Here is a 22,680-nt window from a genome sequence, read left to right on the forward strand (position 1 = left end):
TGCGCTTGCTGTCAAACGTCTCCCATAAGCCAGGTCTAAGGCATTTATAATTTGAAAAAAAACACCACATTAAAACAATCAAAAATGTCAGTCAGCATCTGTGTTCCAAGTCTACTGACCACACTGTAGCCCAAAGCATGTACTTCACATTTCTGTGATTTATCAAAAACAGAGATTGGCGTTACTCTGAACTTCTGAAAGCATCAGGCAAGATGAAGATGAAATGTACTGATGTCAGAAAGTACTGGCAAAGCAACTTTATCTTTTCATTACACTTAATTCATATTAACTGGAGTATTTTAGAAATAAATCTACGTTACTGTGTACATTCTACACACAAGCCTGCAATAGCTGCAGAATAGCTCGCTGCAAGTTTGCATACACAATCAGTAATGTTATGCAGCTTATGATGCAGAATAAAAAATGACCTTCACGTCTTCCCTGCAAATTTTGAGTTAAACAAAACCAGCAGAATCAGAATAATTCACAGCACTGGTGACTGACAGGATCGAGCTCCATTCTGTGTCATTACGGGTGACACCGTGACTATTCAAGTCAGTGGCACTGACTTCAAAGGGTCAGTATTTCACTGTTTGATTTTTCATCGAGACAACAGCTGCCACCATAAGGCAGAGACTCCAACGGCCATTACGACTGGCAAAGCACTTCACTCATAAAATAAGAAAATAAATTTTGTAGCATTGGTCCCAAAAGAAGGAATTTACTTCGTGAACTGCTGAATAGCTGAACAGAATTATGGAAGAGCTCTGAAGTTATTTTTAAATATGCAACTTCAGTTGACCGTTCAAGGACTCAAAAAGTTATCATAACGTGGGAGATTATTTTCAGCGCCTTCATGGAAATGTTAAAAAAAGAAAAAAAAAAAAGGCCTGTTGCTGACGTGTTTTCCTGGCAACTTTGTTATACTACTGGGCAGCATGAATGAAGGTAGAGCAAGCACTGGCAGCAGGGTGAACCAGTGCAAACCAATTACTCCTTTTAAGCACGCACACATGTGGATCGAATATTTTTTTTTCAATTTGCCCCATTTGCACAGTGCATCACAAGCCAGACAGTTACTATCAATGCAGAGGTTTTGCAATGCAGTTAACTTCAATCAAGAGAAGAAACTGGTTTATGTGGTTTAGAGTAAACAGAGCTTAGAAAGCCACTCACAAATTGAATGGCAAGGGATATAATATGGAGATAAAGGGGAGACCGTGATGTGTTAGAGCTTTGGGAAATAATCCGTAGGTTGTATTTCATGCTGAAACTATAACATGACCCAGGAGATTTACAGAGAAATGCATCCATTATATATGCAAACAGCTCTATAAAACATAATAAAAATACTCTCAGCTGTTACACATCTCTCTACTTATTGCTTCTCTTACAGAAATGTAAATTGAAAGTTCTGCAACTATTTCCAGTTCGTCTGGTCTCAAAGTCAGTTACAGTGTACTGCCCCAAAGCCACGGCTTTCTAAAAATACTGCTGATATCTATATTGATGGTTCTTCAATTGCATGCAATACAAGTATGTTGTCTGGCAATGTTCACAGGCTGTAATATAACCAAGGGGTTACATGGCAGGCTAAATCATGAAGGTAAAGCTCCACAGGGTCACCCCACAGTCAGATTATGTTACAGTCACAGAAGACATACTGTGTCAGCTGTTTGCCACATACCCACCCAGTCAGTTTAGTAGATTTTCCAAAACAAAATGAAAACGTAAATCATAGTTAAAATGTCTTAAAAGCATTTCTGTTGCTATAATCAGAGTTGTTAAACAAAGACCATTACAGTTTACTAGAAAGGTGATATTCCAAGCTTTCTTATTTCAGTTCTGATTTTATTTTAGCTCTAACCCTCCCCTATTGATTCCTTAAAAATACCTTGTCTTTGGTTTTTATTTCTTTGTTCAAAACATTTTAGTGTAAAATAGAGAAAAAAATATTAAAAAGCTTCAGTTAAACATTACAAAGCAGACAATAATATCTTTTAATATACATTCATCTAAAAGTGATTAAACATCAAGTAGCATGGATATTTCTGCCCACTTGTGGCTGTGCTAGCTTTAGTAATACTCTAGTACTTCGTTTTGTTTCTTCTAAAGAGGTGACCCATCTACACGTGCCTGGGAGCAACTCCTTTGACAACTGTTCGGGGATGATAGCACATAACCTGCAACCTGTCATTAGGCAATGTTTCCTATCCCCCTCAGGTCAGCTCACAGGAAGTTCGGAATATACCTTGCTCCATGTGATAGAGGATCAGTCGGGCTAAGACCACTTTCATAATGCTCTCTCCATGTCCTGTGGTTGAAGTGGCACCAGAACAGTTATCAGCATAACCTCCACTTCCTTTTCAGAGGGGAAAAAAAGGCAGTATTTTTATAAAATACAGTTTACAAGCTCTGCATTATTTAAAATACAAACCAAACTTTTCTTCCTAAGAGTCTGGAAGTTCTGCTCACTTCTGGGAGCAAAATACCAAAGAGTCCTTCTCATTTCTGCCTCACTTCCAACATAGAACACATGAGGGAGACCAGCAACGGCCAGATGAAGTCAATTGCCAAGTTACGAGAGCTAGAAAATTAGTGATCTGGTTGTAGCATTAGAACCGGGATGGGGGAAAATATTTTCCAAAACAGCAAGGAACAGTACACTGAGGATCAGCAGGATAGCGATGGGATGCAGAATGCCAGGTCACACGTTACAAAAAGAGAAGGAATGAAGGAAGATCTTGTAAGGACAATGCTAAGTGACCAAAATCTGGGGGGGACTTAACTGCAAGAACAAAATTAGATCAGAGATTTGAAAAGCCTGGGTTCTGGTGAAGCATCACAAGGCACCCTGAAGAATCTCTCCAGTCCTCCCCACAAGCAGAGTATTTCTTTTCTTTGAACTCCCACCTTTTTTTTTTTTTTCCCCCATCCTTGTTTTGCTGGCACACTCCACACCCTGTTCTACACCAAGCTTCCACACGCTCAACACCTATGTTTCTAGCACATCTCCTAAGCATCTCCTATGAGAAATATTTCCCAGGAGCTGGGGAGGTGCATACCACAGAATTACAGGGATAAACAAAGTAGCATGGGAGGGGAAAGAGGTGTAGAAGAGCAATGAAAGCTTCTTCCCTTCCTACCTTCTTGATCAGATCAGCACTTTCCAACAGGCCATGATTTACATGTGGAAAAACACTGCCACAACCAGCCTGTCAACCCCCCCCTTCAATAGGCTCAAACATTTAAAAGCACAGCTAGCGTTCCTGTATCCAATCCTGCAGACCTCTAGTAAGAACAAAAGTTGAAAGCAGTGCACTGAACAGTGCCCAGTTTCACTTCTCCCTCGCAGACATTTCCCATACTGTAAGTGCCCTGAACATGACCTACCTAAAAAAGGGTATTTGCAGTCAGAAATGAAGTTGAAAATGACATTCAAAATACAGAGGGCACCAGAGTATTAGTAACTCAGGGTGTGAGAAAAGTTAGTATTAGTTCTATAAAATCACGTATGCCAACAGCAGTGCTATTTGCGTTTGGAACATGTTTTACTAAAAATAATTATTTTCCAAATCCCAACTCAGTGGTATAACCCTGAAATAATCAAATAGCAAGTCTGTCCCATGAGAGGAACAAGTCTGGGGAAGGGATTTCAAGTGTCTCTTTATACTTGGATAAGAGCTCTTAAAATATTTCTCTTATTCTACACCGCCTCTGTTAGGCTCTGAGGCAGTCTTATCGGGGCTCTCTAAGAACAGGAATTTATTCAAAGTTGCCAGACATCTTGCAGTTCTGGCTCACTGATATAACGAACCCTAATTACAATTACACGTACTTTAAGTATCAAGAAAATAGCACCTTAGTATGGAGCAGACTACATTTTTGACTTAACTGTGAGCATGGATGTACAAACAGATAGCTTTATTAGAATGAACAAGAAAGAGAGACAGGAAAAAAACGTCAGTGTTCAGAAAAGGATGGAAAAAGAACTCCCCTCCCCATTTTCCAGCCAGAAAAATGTTGGATGAAGATGACAGCACCACACCTCTGCTCCTAATCCCTATTTGCAAACTGCATTTTGTATTAAGGAGCTTCAGTTTTGACACCGAAGTTAGGCCTCCATTGCAGATATATCACTATTTCTGTTTTATTTCACTAATAAGAAGGAGAATTATATATTTATTTTTTTAAATGAGATATCTCCAAAAAATATGAGGCAAGTCCCCACACCGCATACCTATGCATGCTGTGTCACCAACACGGCCAATCAATTTATTGGAGAGTCCTCCAGTGGATGTTGCACAAGCTACATTTCCTTCACTGTCTATAGCAACAGCACCGACTGTTCCAAGGTCTCTGCCAAGAAAAACAGTTCACAAAATTAGGTAGAATTAAAGCATACTTGCCAAAGCATGTTGCATTTATCTTCCAGGTAGCTTTAAAAAAAAAAAAAAGATTACTGCAAAAAATTACTGCTCATCATAAAGCCATTTTTTCACCATGCTCCTCATTACAAAAATAACCACCAATACACAACAATTCTCACAGCTTTTTATTTAATAGCACAGAAAGCACTTGATTTTTTTTTCTTAAAAATCTGATCTTCCCCCATGACTTGTTTACAATCATAGCATGGAAATTTCAATGCGAGGAGGCAAAGAAAAGGTACAACACACAATCACACGGGCCAGAAATATTTCTATCACAGATCTGGAGCAGTTTTTTGGCTGTGAGACACCTGATGCACAACTTGCCCCTAAACAGCAACTCAAAGACGCAGGAATCGTGTCTCCACTGTCTTAATAGGCAGTGAACTGGGGTTATTAATGACGATGCACGTAAACAAGTAAATACAGAGAAGAGAACAATGTTATGAATGCACTGAATCATTTCCTTCCTGTTCCTCCTCTTTCCTTTTCCTTATTCCCCTAAATGTTTGAATGCCACAGAAAAAAATAGTTATTTATGTGCCTTTCAGCTAGCATTGTTCATAATGCATCATTAATACATATTTTCCTCTCTGTACTCCGTAGCTAAGCAATCTTGAGGTTTAAATCACTTGGCCAGTACAATCTGTTGAAATGGCAAACTAGCTTAAAAATCTTAATGCACTGAAGAAAAATCTCAACTACTGCCTGATTTCTTCAGCACTGAATAGTCATACATAATAAGCTGCTTAAAATATACATGTATGTTCATACTTGGACAAAAAGGGCTATTGTAACTTACCGTAACAGTTGCTGTACTGAGAAGCAACAGTTTGAGCGCCTACATATTCCAATCTTGGCAATTCAAGCAGGAATGTTGAATATTGTTTAATTAGGAGAGGTATACCCTCCAAAATCTAAATCCCTCCACAAAGGAAAAGAACTTGTGCCAGTCCTTCAAGGAACTGCCCAAAAGGTGAGTGCAATAGAAATACCTTTGGAAGTTGCCTGGGCATTGGTGAGGGTCTCTCCGTAACCCCAAAATCTAAGTTAAGATCAGACAAAGTCAGACAAAGTCTTTGTGTATGATGAAACTCAGTCAATTTCTCACAGAATCAACTTCCTGTTCCCTCCTGCTTATGTAAAAGATCGCACTGTCAGTCCCTACACTTCATTCACAGCAACTCAAAGTCGACTGATGAATCACAGGCCTTACAGACTGCTCTGACATTTAGGTGGAGACGGACCTCATCTCAAACTGATATGCTGGTGCAGATGGGCTTCCCACCCATCCATCTGTCACAAAAGATTTGCTGAAGAGAATATTGGTAAATTCAGTACTCCCTTGCACACACATGTAGCGCCCTCCAGCCAACCGAAGTTAGACCCTCCTGAGGAATTAAGAAAGGCACGTCCAGATGTACGTTCTCCAAGGTACATATTTGCCTTAAGCACCCGTGAATAATAAAAGTACACAAATTCACCGATGCAGCAGGTAACTATTTTGGTACAAGGGCTCAACTGGAGATAACTAAGTAACTAACTGAGTGTAGCCAACTTCAGCAGTTGTGGAGCATACACAAAACTAAACTATTTCTTACTGTTCCTTTCAACTTTTTTTTTCTTGCTTCAGTGTCACATTTTCCTTGTTCATCTTCAGAACAAAGGCAAGGAAGATATAAACAATCTGTTGCGTAGTTGGTTGACTCAGAAACATTAACAAGGCCCGCAAAACTGTCTAAGTAGAGATATCGTTATAATCATGTCTAATGTTAATTACTGACAGCAGCAAAAATATCAACACGTACCTGTAGTATACTAGGGGGTGCTGTTAGCAGTAATGGTTTTGTTCTATCAATGATTGTTCTTATGTACTGCATATATTATGATACACAATGGATTTGTTCCTTCCTTTTGGACTAAATCTTTCATTATCCAATATCCATGAAGTTACACGCACTTAGGCTGAACAAGCTCAAGGAATAAAACACCTGCTATTTTGTCTCTTAGCCCTGCATCTGTAGTAGGGTTTTCTGTCAACTGCTGTTGCCGATGTTTGTGGGTACTGCCTGTCAGGAAAAAACGGTGTGGCTAAGACAAGAAAAAGTCTCAAGCTGTCCAGAAATATACAAACCTTCTAGGTACCCCAGAACAAGACAATGCTGAAACTGAAGATGCCTAACACTGTTAATTATAGGAAAGAAATCTAAGCAGCTATAAGGAACGAACAGAGACTCAGATGCCATGCTTCCAACTGCTATCTTCAGGAGGCCAAGTGACAGTGGCAGCTACACCATCCCCAGAACTCTTGGCAATGAATTCTCACAGTACATAGAACTCAGATACCACACAGATCAAAAAAACTTGTTGGATACAAAATGAACTATGACTGAGACCTTATGGTCAAGGTACAACTTCAGTTTGGTTACAAGACCATATTTACAACGCTTGCCTCATGAATTTGTTTTTCCTTTTAGCAATTTAATGGAAATAACATACAGCTTGTATATTATGGCCCCATTACATTGATTTTACTTAACATGCCCACAGAAGAAACTTCTTCCTTCTGATCTACAAATTCTTCAGCTCTGCTTCTCTCCTTACTACTACTTTACCAAACAGATGAGCAGCAGCACGCAGTACAGCATTTTCCCATGCAACAACCACTGCCATACAAATGCAAGCTCAAACCAAGTTAGTATTTATGCTACCTCACAGGCATAACAAACATTTCTGACATCTCATGATTTTCCTTCCTTTCCCATCCACCTTTCCTTCCTCTCTAGTTTGTTATGTGAGGCTTGCTTGTTTTTCAAATAATTTGCACTTGGCTGGTGTGTAACACCTTCTGAGAGCATCGCTTTTCACATCCACTACTATACTGAACATCTTGGCCAATTGTTTTCCCTCTTTCCTACAGTAACTAACAGCCATAATCAGCACTCAGAAGGAGTTACTTTGTCAAAATCTGATGTAGTTTAATCACCTAATCCAGACGAATCTGATCAATCTACTTAACCAAGACGAGCTTTATGAGTTTTTTACACGCACTTTGTCATTTTAAATATCAGACTGGAGATACTCTAACTCACAGTTCCTTCATGGAAAACAACTACACAAAGGTGAAGCATACGTGTTATCTTAACATTGCTAAATGTACTTACAGAGCTCGTGATTTTAAGAGTAATAACAGTGCTAATTTTGTCCACCATTAATGTCACAAAGCCTGTATTATGTCCAAGTGTCTGACAATCTTCTCTCCTGAGCATCACTAAGTTTGTTCAAGTTTGTTCCAGTTACTTACACTTGAGCAAGTTCACTGAAAGGATTTTGAGTATTTTTTTTGGGACATACCATGAGGACTACATCAAACCACAAATCACTCAGAACTGAAATCTTCTCAAGTCAAAGAACAGACCTTCAAGCTTTGGGATTGTTTTTGTTGTTGTTTTCTGGCTGGTTAGCTTTGTTCTTTTTTTTTTTTTGGAACTGATACCACAAAGTAAATTGTTATAAAATTGTTATAAAAACCTACTTCTGAAACTCTTCAGGGTTGGAGTCTGGCTCAAGGTTCTTTTTCCATCTCTCCAAAGATCTCTGAGTTATGAGTTTCTCCCCTGGAGTCTCAGGAACACCCATGGCTTGAGCAAACAGGTGTGCACCGTGGTCAGTCAGCAGCATGTGCTTTGTCTGCAGAAGACAGGCAAGAAATTAACTGATAATTCTTGTTTTGCCTTATACCAAGCAGTTTTTTTTTTATAGTCACTTGTTATTTTTAGAAGTATGCACACCAACAAAATTCCAAATCTTATTTTTAAGCTTCCTGGATTTCTACTCTTCTGCTAAATGAAAAACATATCAGGTCTCCAAAACACACATACATTTACCATTAGTAGAACAGAATTGCATTTATCTATTTAATACTCCTTATAATGGGTAAAGGAAAAAAAAAAGAAAATTTGCTCTTTTGCTAATTTGCATGCATGTTCTTTGTGCTGTTGTCAGTTAATCATCGAATCATTGCTCAACTGAACAACAGTTTTGTCCAGTTAACTAAGAGATCTAGAAGGATTTGACTCAGAAGGAAAGAACAGTAAATAAATTCCTCTTCAGTTTGAAGGTATTACACCTTGTAGGAGTAAGATAACAACAACAACAAAATTAGTATCATTCACTTCAAGTGTTTCTTAACATCAGCTAAACCATTTTGTTTTTAGTACTTCCTTAAACAAGCTACTATTCTTACAGACCTAGAATTTCATACTTCAGAACAGAATATTGTTCTAACAAGTTTGACAAAAATTGTTTGCTCTCTTCAAACAACATTTGCACTTACAGTAGCTCTATTTTGATTCCTTTATTTAGTGAGGCACTTAGACCAGATCTTGAGTCAACAACCTTAGTTAAATTCATGCTTCCAAGTCCGTATGACTTGCTTAATTCCTGTTTTAGAGAAACTTGCCAGAAAAAATTGTTTAATTAATCCTTATGCTTTAGTAGGAGCTCTAAAATATATATATATTTTTTTTAATCAAGAGTCCAAAACTAAGCATCAACTTCTTGGACCGCTGCACAGCTACTAATTGCTCATCAGACCTAGGAACGTTTTGGAGGAGCAGTGGTTTGACAATACAGTGTTGAGTCATTTCAGAGCACAGCAGCTAACTTCAGGCAAGCCCGTGTGTCCACGCAGCAGTACAGCACACAGGTGACAACTACGGTCTCAAAGGCAAAATCACGCGATGCTGGAGGCAGCAGGACTGCAGAGCCCTGCAGGGCACCCCAGAGGCCCATACTCTGCTTCTCAGCCTGAAGCGAGCGTGCCACAGGCCTGGTATTTGTGTTGTGCTGCATTCCACAGGACACTGACAGTCTCAAAGCATCAGACTTTAAGATCACAAAATGGCTTGGGTTAGAAGGGACCTCAAAGATCACCCAGTTCCAATCCCCCTGCCATAGGCAGGGACACCACCCGCTACATCAGGTTTCCAGGGCCCCATCCAGCCTGGCCTTAAACACCTCCAGGGATGGGACATCCACAGCTTCTCTGGGCAGCCTGTGCCAGTGCCTCACCACCCTCTGAGTGAAGCACTGCCTCTTAACCTCTAATCTGAATCTCCCCTCTTTTAGTTTAAAACCATTCCCCCTTGTCCTATCATTATCTGCCCATATAAAAAGTGACTCCATCTTTTTTATAAGCCCCCTTTAAGTATTGAAAGGCCGCAATGAGGTCACCCCACAACCTTCTCTTCTCCAGGCCGAACATCCCCAGCTCTCTCAGCCTTTCTTCACAGGAGAAGTGCTCCAGCCCCTTGATCATCCTTGGGGACCTACTCTGGACCTGCTCTAACAGACCCACATCCTTCAAAGATGTTACAGGCCATCAACTTCTGTTGATTTCTAAAGCAAAGACAAGCAGTCACTGCCACGACCAAGCCATAGCACTGAATACTTCGAAGGATCTGAGCCAAACCTCTCCCAATCATCAGATACTGAGCTCTGCCTCAGCACACTACATCTCTGCACCAACGCCTTCAAATGCTTATGCAAGCAGGAAACGTGACATCACATGAAAAACATTCCTGACCGGCCATTCACGCATGTGGCAGCCCTAATGTCAAACATCTCGAAGAATTTAATTATCTCTTTATTGACAAATTAATTATTCAGTTCATGAGAGTAGCACCCTAGGGAACAAGAGTACCAGTCACAAGGAGCAAGCCCTTGAACGAACAGACAACAGCCTTACACGCTGCGTGATGTTACCAGACAATAACAGACCCACCTACTTATAATAAAGCTGAAGAGTTTGATGCTCAAGAGAACTGCTTTGTGCAATACTGCCCCCCCGCCACCGCAACTAAACCGCCAGGAATCCGATTCAATAATTCAAATTTCGTTTTTAGAAAATACTACTCAACTTTTCTTTTGACTTGACGTGTATAAGAAGGTTTTCTCCTCCATCACTTGCTTTCTTCAGGAATGGAGGCTTTATATTACTTTCAGTAAGTTTAAAAAACACATGAGGTTTCATTGTAAAAAAAAAAAGTTTAAAAGTTATTTCTTAAAACATTTTAAAGGGTTCCCTTCCACATGCGGTTTCTGATAACATACCACCTTCATGAGTTGCACAAGCAAGAAATATTTGAATATACAGGAACAAAGCTGCTGTGATAGTTTTTTTGCAGTCCTCATTGGAAAAAAAAAGTGCCTCGAGGAGAAATTCAATTTATTTTTCTCTTCAATATACATTGTCCATCGAAAGAGCTAGTAGAACACTGCCAAACAACCAAAAAGCACATTTTTCTGTCTCATTCTTTTTCTACAGCTTCATGAATATATTTGTTAACTTTCTGAAGCGCCTATTTTCTTCTGGGATACATTTACACCGAGTAGTCCAAAAGGAAAAAAAAAATAATAGTTTCCAGAGATCTTAATAACAAACAACAAATGTTAAATATGAGCAAGTTTAGTTAATTTTATGGGAAGCAGAGAGGAGAAAACCCCACAGATTTCTACAGCTGGCCTGGAATTCAGACCAGCTCTTTATTTCACAAGCTTGGCAGTGCACACTGCACAGCAGAAGTTTCCACCTTTGTCTTGAGAAGCCTGTGTCCTAACCTAAATTCTCTTCTAATTTAAAGAGCTGGATGATATAGTAGGGGTAAATGTATACACAGGCAGCTTGTGCATAGCAATGGATCAGTGCTCCACTGTTCGTGTGATGCCCATGTAAAGAAGTGTTGGAGCTGAGGGGGATTACATGCCACATTAAAAAAAGTCATTTCAATGCATCATTCTATTTTTATTCACTACAAACAGGAATAATTTAACAAAAATTTAACTGCTTTCTCTAGGATTTCTTTGATTAATTAGTTAACGTACCAAGCCTTCTGTCTCTAGAGACTAAAATGTTCAGTATCATGTATCAGAGTAGTACGTTCATTAAGTCACGACTGGAAATTATTCTGGTGTCATCCTTTCTTCTACACCCTGAATTTGGGCACAATTCAGGAACAAAGTACAACAAAGCACAGGATTAACACGCACAACAGTCTAAGGAGCTACTCTGACCACCAGATGGAGCCCATATTGTTCCGTAATAGGATGGAAATAAAAATTACAAGCAGGTGGGGAGTTTTTCTGTTTGTTAGTTCTTTAAGGTTTCGGTAGCTGCATGTTTTAAAATTCCTTGCGGTGGTGATGCATCTCAATACTACTGGGAAATAAGCATCCTAAAATGTTTAGGACCTCAGGAAATTCCAGTCTTATCACCCATGGGTCACAGAGTTCAAAGTATTTTCACTTATTCACAGTAAAACAAAACACATTAAATACACTCTGAGAGGTACTGTGAAATAGGCTGGGTTGGTGTCCCAAAATCCCTGCCTACAATGAACAGAAGGGTGACATCGGCTGGTATCCCAGTTTATAACACCCGCCAGAAAAACAGCAGAAGCTCACCTCAAGTTATATCAAGCAATTTAGGTTAGCATTTACATTTTAATTTTGTCATCTACACGGAATTTATTGCATCTGGCCAAATAGAAATACACTACACCGCAAAATGGAAGTACTCCTCATTTCATGTTTTATTGCCAAACCATTATACTTGGCCTTGTACAGTTGAATTTTATGATTTCCTTTTAAATTTAGCCTCAACATTTTTGAACACCTGAAGCACCATATAATGACAAGATAGGCCTTAAGATAGATGAGAAAGATAGAGGGCAAGTTTTGGTTTATTTTTTTCATTTGGGAAAACTCTGCAAAGCTTTCTTTTTTTTAATGTTCTCGAAAAAGTGTTGTTTTGACTTTATCCTTGTAGGCACAAATTTTATAACGCTTTTGTATTAGATAGCTTAGTGAAAAGTTCTGATTCTAAAAGCAGAACTATCCTACAATTCAGGGCAAAAATAATTCCCATCTCCTTTGGAATCTGTTGAGAACAAAACACATTTCAACCTTCTCTGCAGATCACTTTGAGAGGTTAAAAAAAACATACTTCCTCTTTGTTTGTAAGTGTTCTTGCAACTGCAACCCCTTTTCAATCATGCGGGAGCTGCACTAGCAGCATGAGAAACGCACACTCCAAAGACAAGATGAACTTTGTGATCACTGTCCCAGTCTAGTAATGGAAAAACAGATGCACGTATCACACTGATGGCCTACTCTATCATCCAAACTATACCAACTGCACCATTTCTGAAAAACAACAGACATTTGCTATGGCAGATACTAGGAGGGACTTCTTAGTGGAGTACGGTGGGATGGATGTTGTGCAGAAGGCCACGTAATAATAATTTTGCTGCCCAGATAGGTTCGATGCTCTTGGAAAACCTCCATCACACAGTGCCTGCGTTATCTTCTGCTGCTGGAAGACCACGAGCTAGCGTTAGGGCTGCTGCCTGAGAAGGTCACGATGGGGAAGGCCACCTAGGATCCTATGAAACCAGATTTCACAGCCTAAAGCATCAGTGGATCATTAATTCAGTTCCACCTCGTTGCAAAATCACTAGTACATTTTCCAACGTTTATCTCAGAATGCCAAGCAGAAGATTCAATGACAGCATAGGTGCTCTACAATGAACAACCCTCCCTACAATTTTTAATACCAGCTGTGGAGCTACAGAAGCTTCACATGTTTAGGTCAATTTCTCCTTGAGGTTCCTTCCAACTGCAAGACAGAACTCAGGTCTCCTTAGAGTGCTATTTTAAATAAATACTTACAATAAAAGTTCTTCATGGTCACAAGTTTCTAAGCACTACCATCCATTTTCCAGTCTTCCCTGGTTTGAGGGAGGATTCACATCATCACCACCGAGGTCTATCAGTATAGCGAATGAAGTTCTAAGGGAAAAAATGTTTCAAATTCAAGTACACATTCAGCATACCTTTTCCATGACAAGCCGAGCTAGTTTTATTGGGTTTGCTATACATTTAACTGCAGATACTGCTCCAGAGGCTAGATTTTTTCCATCCATGATAATGGCATCCATTTCTACTTCACCTTTTTCATTTAGAACAGAACCACAACCTAAAGACAAAAAAATAAATAAATAAAAAGGGGTGGGGTGGGGAAAAAGGAGTTAAGGAAAAAAGAAAGTCATTAAGAGCTAACCATCAGCTGATTCAATTATTAGATCTCATGAAACAAACTTTCTCTTTCCCAGATTGTTGTTCTGACACACTGGAAGTGCCTTCTTCCTGAATATAAACAAAACAGCAGCTACACTGCTGAGTATAACCACAAAATCCAGCTATTAACAGAAATCTCAGGGGTGCAATGGCTACTTAAAAACATTGAGTTTTATTTTTATATAATGAAAAACACACTTGAAACTCAAACAAATCATGAATTCGGTCATAAAACAGTACATGGAATGCCAATTACATAATGCCATCCAAAATAATACATTAAGCATGAAAGTTAAAACAACAATCACGAACAAGGCTCTTTATCCCCTAGATCACTTCACATGCACATAAAGGTATTGTACCTTCGCAATTCTTCCAACTGTAGGACACAACATAAGCCAACAGAACAGTGTATTGTTCAGTTCTATCAGAAGATTAATGGCACACAGCACTCCAAGCAGCTGCCAAAATTGGTAGAGCAGAATAGAAGTGTCCACTCACTACTGTACCAAAAGCTTGAAATAACAAGTTCTTCCTTACTAAGCAACAGCAGACGAATTAAAAAATTATAAAAATCAAGTAATGAAATGCCGGGTAGTTATTTTTCTTCTGTAATTATCAATGCTAACACTAACCTAACTGAAAATTAATGAGAGTAAAAAAAAAAAAGGTGCATTGTCTCATTTTGTAATAACACCAATAAGTGTATCACAGCGGAATGTTAAGTTGTAAGTCAGTAAGCGTACAAGTCTTATTAATAGGGCTGGAGAAGACTAAACTTAAAAAGAAATTCAAAATGCATGGCAGATTTACAGAGCACCTCAGGTGGAAAGACTCAAACATTGTAGAGAACTAGAACAGTTATTTTGTTTGCTTTTCCTATTAAACCAACATTAAAGCACATCAGAAACTACTGGCAGTAATTGCTGACATAAGGCTTCCACCTATGCACTTCAGACCTGAAAACATAACGTTCAATTCCCAGTTACCGGAGGCGACAGAGCTCTGTAATCCTCCTCCCGCAATCTCCAAAACTCACGTAACACACCTGACCTCTGCCCCAAACCGTTACTTTTTGCCCCCCTCCAATTGTACGAGCTATTGCAGAGTTCAGTCCCACGTCATTCAGAACATCCTAATTTCTAGGCTACACTGATCCGTGGAGAGCTGACAGGTAGCTCCCGTCTGCCACCTGTGCTAAAATCACTCTTCCAGAATCAACTTTACTCTGATGTAAGGAATATGTCATCTTTTGTTTCTTAGATAAGCCCTGCCGTTTTCTGCTAGTTTCCTTTGACAAGGTAGGCCCTCGCCCACGCTCACAAAATTCCCCCTAGAACCGGGGTGCACCTTTCTCAGATATCCGCGATCAGAACCGCAGCTCCAGGGGATGCTCTACCAGCCCCTCTCATCACTGCATTGCAAGTATCTGCTGGAGATCTCTCATGGGATACATCCTAGGATTTCCTAAATGTTCCTGAGCAGAAAACTGTCGGACAGTTCTTGCAGTCAAAGGTAGCTGCCTACAACAGCCTCCTTTTACAGTCAGTGGACGGAGATAGGTGGCCCTACAAATAGTTCTTCCCACCTGCCTTGGCTGCATCGCCATCCTGTCTCGTTCCACTGATGACCGAGAAAGCCTGTACACCGCCACAAGGCTAGACACTAAACTTTGGTATATTTAAGGTAGGACAAATACCTCCTCTTGTGGTTAGAGACTGTCCTTTCTCCTGCTTTCCAGCACCCTGGGTAGGGACTACCTGCCTCTGAGGCCGTGGCATCCACCGGCAGCAGCACTGGGAAGAAAGGTTTGGCTCCCTTGTGAAGTGGAAACAGGGGAAGAAAACTGAGACAATAAAATACGGAAAATTTATGGGGAGACAAGTGTGACGTTACTAAAATCACAGCAGGGGTGCTGAGAATCCATCTAACTACAGACCGCACAGTCTTGCAAAGGCTGAGGAGGAAAGAGGGAGAGGATCAACGTCCTGGAATGGCAGTTCTTATACCCGGAGTACACAGACCCAGCTAGGTAATACTGCTAATTGCCAAAGAGTTGGCTTGCAGGAAGTATAACCCCGGCCACTTCCCAGAAAATATGACAACAAAACCCATTTTTATTTTATAGAGGTAAATACCACGCGTCGAGTTTTAAACAGCCACTCCAGTCAGGGCCCTCTTCGCATAGCTGTCAGCTCCCTTTTGCGAGCTCCTGTGAGCAGCTGTATCTAATGAGCATCGACACAATTAGAGGCATACGTAAGTGATTACAAGACTGCTCGCCTCTTAGATCAGCACAGTCAAACTTAAACAAGGGCTTAAGGCTCGAGTCCAGTCTAAGCAAATTTTGCTAAAAATTGCTCATTTAATCTACCGTAAACAAGGTTTAACGTTGTTAGTGAAAGTTGAAGTAAACACCCTCATACAGAAATATAATTTGGATGAATTAAATAATTAAGGATAAATGTAACCTTGGACCACGAATAAGTCAAGCACAAGCATATTGCACTTTGTATGTCAAGAAAACGTGAAGTTACAACTATCTAGCAATCACTGGCTATGGCGGGGTCTAAAATCCTGTCCTCAAATGATCTGGTCATTTTTAAAGGAGCACAACCTGCTCAAATGTGTAAATCTGTGACTGTACACTACAGGAGAGGCTGGAATTCTTGCTCTGGTGAGAGACTGGTAACTTTGAAGCATCAGCCCAAGCTTCCTTTCTACAACTCTAGAAACAAGAAATACATGTAAAGCAGAACACTGCAAACATCTCCATATGAAGAGCTGGATGAGTGGTCTGAGAGATGAGAAACACTGTCATGTCTCGGTTCGCTTCTTGTCACCCATTTCCCAAACTCAGTATGGCTCAGAAAAAACAGCATTAGTGACAAGATCCCGAATAAAGGGTTAAAAAAAGCGTGTATGAATATTGCTAGTTACTGTGATCCTACTTAAGTCCTCAAATGCTACAGACTTATAAGTTACATAAATGAGCGCAGACAGATCATTATAAAGCAAGCTTTCATCACAGAGAGTCACACTCAGCTAAAATGTATTTCCCATCTACATAATTTTGATTTACAGAACCATCAAAACTAGTATATGGGAAACCAAGAACATATGTAACTGTTTATACAGAATGATTAAGAGCTGAAAACAACCAGTAAGCTTATATTTCTATTGAAGTCGCTTCCGTACTAACACTGTACACCTAATGTTGGGCAGAAAGGGATGTTCCTCAAGAATCAGGATTTTTTCCTGCCCTGAAGAAGCTGATGTTTTTAAAATAGCAAAGCTAAACTGCCTGTCCAGAGAGATATTTTGAGGCATAACCCAGAAGCATAAAGAGAACCAAAGGCCAAACATATACTGACTTACTGACCTGAGCAAAACAAAGTCCTAAAGGTTAGTGACTGATTTAGAGAACAAGTGAAGAGAAGTAAAGTTAAATTAGAGAACACCCGCCGGACATTAATTATACAACAGCTTCATAGTACACACCGCACCTCTAAGTCTGCTTCATTTGTTCAGTTTGAAACATCTGAAAAATCAAGAAGTTCAGCCCAAGTCAGTAACAAAACACTGAAAAGTTTCATATGAAGTAAAGTCTTTCCCTCATTCGCAATCACAAGGTCAGAAGGAATACGTGAATCTCTGCAAATTAAGCAACCACATAACAAACAGGTATGCCATCTGAAATACTGAACTTTGACAGGTCTTTCTGCCCATGTTCATTCCTGACATACCTTGGTAGGGATGGTGAAATATTTTCACTGAAATGCATCTGAGTAATAAATTTGAGGTTATATGATATAGACTATTAACTAACATTAACATTAATTGCTAGGAAATTCAGTTATAAACCCCTACTGTATAAACTCATGACTCATATACCAGCGGCGTATGATTCTTGTAATATTATTTATGAAAGCACTAATTACAAGCAATAACTAAAAGAAAAACTCCTAAAATCCACTGAAACAGTCTTCCTTTAGCAATACATAAAGGTCAAGCATTAAAGCTTAAATATTGCTGTAGGTTACGTAAAAGGGACTTAAATATGAGTTAACTTAACATACACTCCATTAAGGAGTCTGTGTCTTAAAACTAAAGACACATCACAGTAACAAGGTAAGATTTACAGAACAGTGATACGGGAGCACAAGAATAAATTGGTAGGTACAAAACACTGAAAAATAAGAAAGAGGAACTTGTCTGCCCAAGTGTGCTCACAAGAAACTGCAGTGCATACAATGCTCTTTTATTATAATGATAAATACTACTTTGTGACACCAATATTTACTCCACTTCAAAGGGATAGCAAACCAGCATTTTCAGAACAATCAGGACAAAACAGTGAACATACATAATGATTATACGCCAATTTACTTCTTGAAAAACTACCTGCATTAAAATGAGGATCATCTTCCATTGATCTCACTGCCTCCTCAACTGCATCTAAGGCACTGCCTCCTTGTTTCAGGACACTGTAGCCTTGCAGTGCAGCTCTGACAACGCCAGTACGACATCCCTGTTCTCGTTCTTTGAAGATCCGGCCCGCTCCACCGTGCACCACGATGACAGGCTTCATCCTGAAGGCCAAATTCTTTCCAAGGTTTTCAGCTGTGCCAACAGGTTGCTCTTAATCAGCCTGCTTTGGAAAGAACAGCATTTAGCATTTGTTCCCTTCTACACGAGGAAAGAGTCCTGCAGAAAAGATACGCTTAGTTTGAGCTCAATGCTTTTACCTCTCAGGAAGCTGCGCGCACACACACGAAGGAGCTCCTACGAGATATTCAAGTTCCAACTGGAGGAGCCCCCAGGCAACTTGGCACACCTCTGAGCTCAGCTCTGCTTCGAGCTGGGTGACCTCTGGAGGTCCCTTTCAAGCAAAGGTACTCTACGATCTCGTGATTTAGCACGAAGCCTGTCTGGCGATCTTATTGTTTTACAAGTGATACAGAAACAAGCATCAGCGTCTCAGTGCTGTGAGCTGCTCGTTAGATGAGTGATCCCATTCTTCAAATGCAATAATATAACCAGAGATGAAGCCACTGACCCGAGTTAGCAGCTTAACTCTGCTGCCCAGATGCCAAACCTCTGACCTCTTGCAAAACATTGTACTTTGTGCAGCAAAACAAAGCATTTGGACCTGGTGGTTAACTGTTTTTATTGCTGCTTCCCACGAGCAAAACAGCACCGCTTACACCTCCTGGGGCGCAAAGGAGACAGAGCTTCACCTCCTGCCAAAAGCTAGGGCAGTAAGGGAGGAAACCCTCCACATTAAAATATTCCCAGGACCAGTATTTTTAGAACTTGTGGAAAAGGAAATCCAGCTGCTTTTCCCTCACCGTATCTGCACACCCTCTAGACATTAGCCTGGCCGCCCGCTCCCCCATAGCTCCCACAGTCCGCCCTATTTGGGCCCTGCAATGCCAGACGGGGCAGAAAACTCTCCATTTTCACTGGAGTCCGTACGCGAGGCCTTCCTCCTGGAAAGCGTTTTTATTTCACCGCCAACCGCGCTCGTCCCTCCGCGGGGCTCCGGCTCCTGCCGCCCACAAGGGAGGAGCCCGGCGGGGGCTCTCCCCGGCCGCCCCCACGCCCCGAGCCGCCCACCGGGCCCGCCGCCGGCTTCTCCGCGTTCATCCAGCCTCACCCACCCTTGTGGACAGCGAGAGAAGGGGGCCGGACCCCCCCTGCAGCCCCCAACCCGTCCCGTCCCCCGGCGCGGGGCCGTGCGCGGTGGCGGCGGGCGGGCGGTTCCCTCCCCGACATGGCGCCCCCCGCCGCCTGAGGGCTGCCCGCAGCTAAGATGGCTGCCGCCCTCTGCCCCCTGCGCGCCCGGCGAGCGGGGGCTTGAGGCTCGGCGGCGGTGGCGTGCATGTTGACAGAATAAGGGCATGTGTGTAAGTATCCACGCTGGAGATGTTGCTCTGACTCTCTGCTCGGTAAATTTGTGTCCCCACAGCCCAGTGTGTCACCGGTGATGGAAATAAGCAGTCCCTTCCTCACCCCCGCCTCAGAAGAGGGCTAAGCGTGGTGTCCAGGGAGAAATGCCCGCACACAGGTGTGCAGAGGTGACATTTCCACAAAAATCAGAAGGAGCAGCCAGGGAGCACGGCTTCTTCCAGCAGGTGACACGTCCTGGAGTCCGGTGATGTGCCCTGTGCAGGACCAGCCAGTTTGTTCCACGATGAGACGATAACCGCCTTTATTTCTTCTCGGTGATGCGCCATCTCCTATCAGATGTTACACCACCTTTAATTTCCTCATCACTCACCGCCGCTTGGTTTCTCCTCAAGTTAGATTAGAAAAATGACACCTCTTTCCCAAATCAAAACCCAACAATACATGACATCCGCCCTGCCTTCTGCTCGCTTTTAAACAAGCTGGGATTATTCATCCCCAAAACACAAACTGCGTAAGTGTACGTAAATTGAAACTGGAAGGTGTAGTGAGACATAAGGAATCTGAGTCTTCAAGCTGAAAGAGACCAAATGACAATAATCTGTATATATCCATTCAGATTCTAAATGGATAACTAAGGCATGGAATAAATTTGCCTTTTTTTTTTTTTTTTTATTTTTTAATAATAGGCTGCTGGTAGAACACATAGTTGCTTGCTATAAAAAGAGCTACTAGAAAAATTCTTCCTGGAAAGGAAAAATACTTGAAAAACACATTGAAAAAGTTAATTGAAAAAAAAAATAATTTCCATTGTTTCTTACCTTTGTGGCAAAAAAACATAAACAAGAATTTCTCCGAATTTGTGCAAACTCTGTACCTGCCTAGCAGCCAGCTGCCTTGCTTCACCATTTCTGTTTAGTTCACCACCTTTTCACTTTTCTCTACTTTTTTTTTGCTTCACGGTAGGTTCTGGGGACAGCAGTAAATGCAGCCTGCTCTGGACACACAAGGAGTTGAGTTGACGTGAGTGTGCTGAAGAACAAGGATTTATGGCAGTGTGCAGTCACTCAATTGAAGATCTGTTTTGATTCTGAACGTTGGTTTAAAATGAATTAGCATGGTGTAATTAAAAGGAACTACACTGGATGGTTTTTCATTGTCACTGATAGGATTAACAAAGAGAAATTTAAATTTTGAATGTGAATTATTTGAGAGTACCTCTTTTTTAATAGAATATTTTATCTTGCTTTCAGAGGTAGTGTCAAAACAGGAAACTGATACTAATTGAATGAAATACTTTAGAAGAATTACTTCAATTGCTTGCATGGACAGCTGAACACAAAATTTATATAATAACATTAAATTGAAATATTAATATTAGTCTAACATTGTCATGATTCAACAAAGCAAGCGTGTCACCTGATAAAACTGGCATACTCTGTTTTTACATCAGTTTTCTACCCTAAGCTTTCTTTAGCCACCTTCTTTGCTGCAGTGGTCAAATCATTTTTATTTATTTTTTAACTGAGTCACAATCCGTTTCCAAATTAACATTGGAACAGCAGAGGGAGAGGGCCACCAAAAATGTCTGGGTAGCCAGTGAGGTAAAGGCAATTGTTTGATACTTCATTCCTTAAAAGTCAGCACTGAACTGCTTCCCGCCTATTTCACTGGGAGATAGTGGTCTTTTAAACATTTTTGTAGGAATAGGATGTTTAGCAGTATAATTAGAAAAATACTGAATATTGAAGAGATGAATTAGGCAGTGTAAGCAAGTATGCTGATGAAAAAGTTCCGTAGAAGTTAATGACATTCTATATAAAGAAATGCCTTAATACCCCACAGAACTTGCTGAAAAGTATTTTTTGTATTTATTTTGCAACTAATATTTAGGGTTTCTTTTAATCGATGTATTGTGTTCTATATCAGGAATCTGTTTTAAGACTATGTAAACTGTTACTTTTAAATAATTACTGCAGAAACAAATGTATTGACTTCATTCTTGCTAATTTTCTTAAGAGAGCTTTGCATATTTTAATTGCCACAGAAGCACCTTCAAAAATATACAGAATAAGTGAGTTCCTTTGCATGCTCAGCCTGGTGGAGATTAGCTTTCCTGCTTGTAAGCTGAACGTGATACACTTGAAAGAGGTGGGAATGTATTACAGTAGGTGAGTAAGTGCTAGAGGGCTGAAGCTGGGGAGCAAGTGATCACAACATGTATGGCAAGAGAAAGTACAGCTAAAGATCATTGGGTCTTACTCTGCATCTCAGATGACTAAAATACAACTATAATTGTACCTTCAATTTTCCCACAGAGCCTATTTAATAAGGACAAGCCTGTCTGCTTCTAGAGAAAGAATTCCCCTAGAATCTCATTGAAAAATTGATTTTAGGAACTGGCAAAGAAAGTAAACCATATTGTAGAAGTAGCTCCTTTAATATGTACTCATAATTATTCTTTTTTATATTTTGAGTAAATGTTTATGTAGAAACCTGTCTGTTATCTATAAACTATTTGAAAATATTAAAAACATGATGTGGAACAAAGTAGTGTTCTGTATTTTATTACTGAATTCTAGGAGCATGCATCGTTGATCAACACTAAGCAAGTGTCGTAAACATGCAGAGACACAGTACTAATCCAAAAAGTCTGCAAACTTGAATCTTTATATGTGGGCAGAACTCATGGTGATCAATGCAGTGTTATGATGCTCAGGTCATGCTCTGCAAAAACTTATGCATGTTGAATAACTTTGTTCACATGCACAGTCTGATTAAGTCTGCAAACCACTTTTTACCATATTTTTATTTTAAAGAATATGCTACCATTTAGAGAAGATGGAAAATTCAGTTCCTCTGAGAATCAATCTAATTTTTAATGGAAATTGCAATATTTCTTAAACTTGCTTTCAGATAAGATCAGCAATGAAATGTGCAGCAGTAAGAAAACAGTAGATACAGTATTCACTAAAATACATACGTGATCAACTCAAATGTATTAATGAGTTGTATATTGAATAGCTTAATGGCAAATATTTTCTTGGGAAGATTGTCCAGAAATAAGACTGATGGTTTCATTTCCCTACTTTGAGGAGATTTTAACCCAGAATGTTTGCCCATTTCCATAATACGTAAAACATCAATACAGGGAGTAATGCAGGGTCTCCCCTCTTTTCTTGATACTGTTTTTAATGTTGTT

General features: G+C 40.3%; 1 protein-coding gene and 1 long non-coding RNA gene across 7 annotated transcripts in view; one reads left to right on the forward strand and one right to left on the reverse strand.

Annotated features, from left to right (window-relative positions):
- The window catches only part of ASRGL1 (asparaginase and isoaspartyl peptidase 1), a 21,688-nt gene extending 1,615 nt beyond the window's left edge, over positions 1-20,073 (reverse strand). Inside the window, exons 1-6 of one of the 6 annotated variants that reach the window (XM_083832504.1) lie at positions 19,584-20,073; positions 17,973-18,219; positions 13,325-13,467; positions 7,966-8,120; positions 4,241-4,359; positions 2,252-2,362 (exon numbers count right to left, since the gene is read on the reverse strand). In XM_083832504.1, coding sequence (XP_083688630.1) covers positions 2,252-2,362; positions 4,241-4,359; positions 7,966-8,120; positions 13,325-13,467; positions 17,973-18,159 — 715 coding nt within the window. In that variant the 5' untranslated portion in view covers positions 18,160-18,219; positions 19,584-20,073. The other 5 variants (XM_083832499.1, XM_083832502.1, XM_083832503.1 and 2 more) reach the window with 5 other exon arrangements.
- On the forward strand, positions 19,340-22,028 carry LOC310898089. The gene is made up of 2 exons (XR_014582950.1): positions 19,340-19,477; positions 20,445-22,028. It is a non-coding gene; the product is annotated as an uncharacterized lncRNA (long non-coding RNA).
- Positions 22,029-22,680: the final 652 nt, after the last annotated feature.

Source organism: Anser anser (assembly GCF_964211835.1).
Source record: "Anser anser genome assembly, chromosome: 3".
NCBI classification, from domain to species: Eukaryota; Metazoa; Chordata; class Aves; order Anseriformes; family Anatidae; genus Anser; species Anser anser.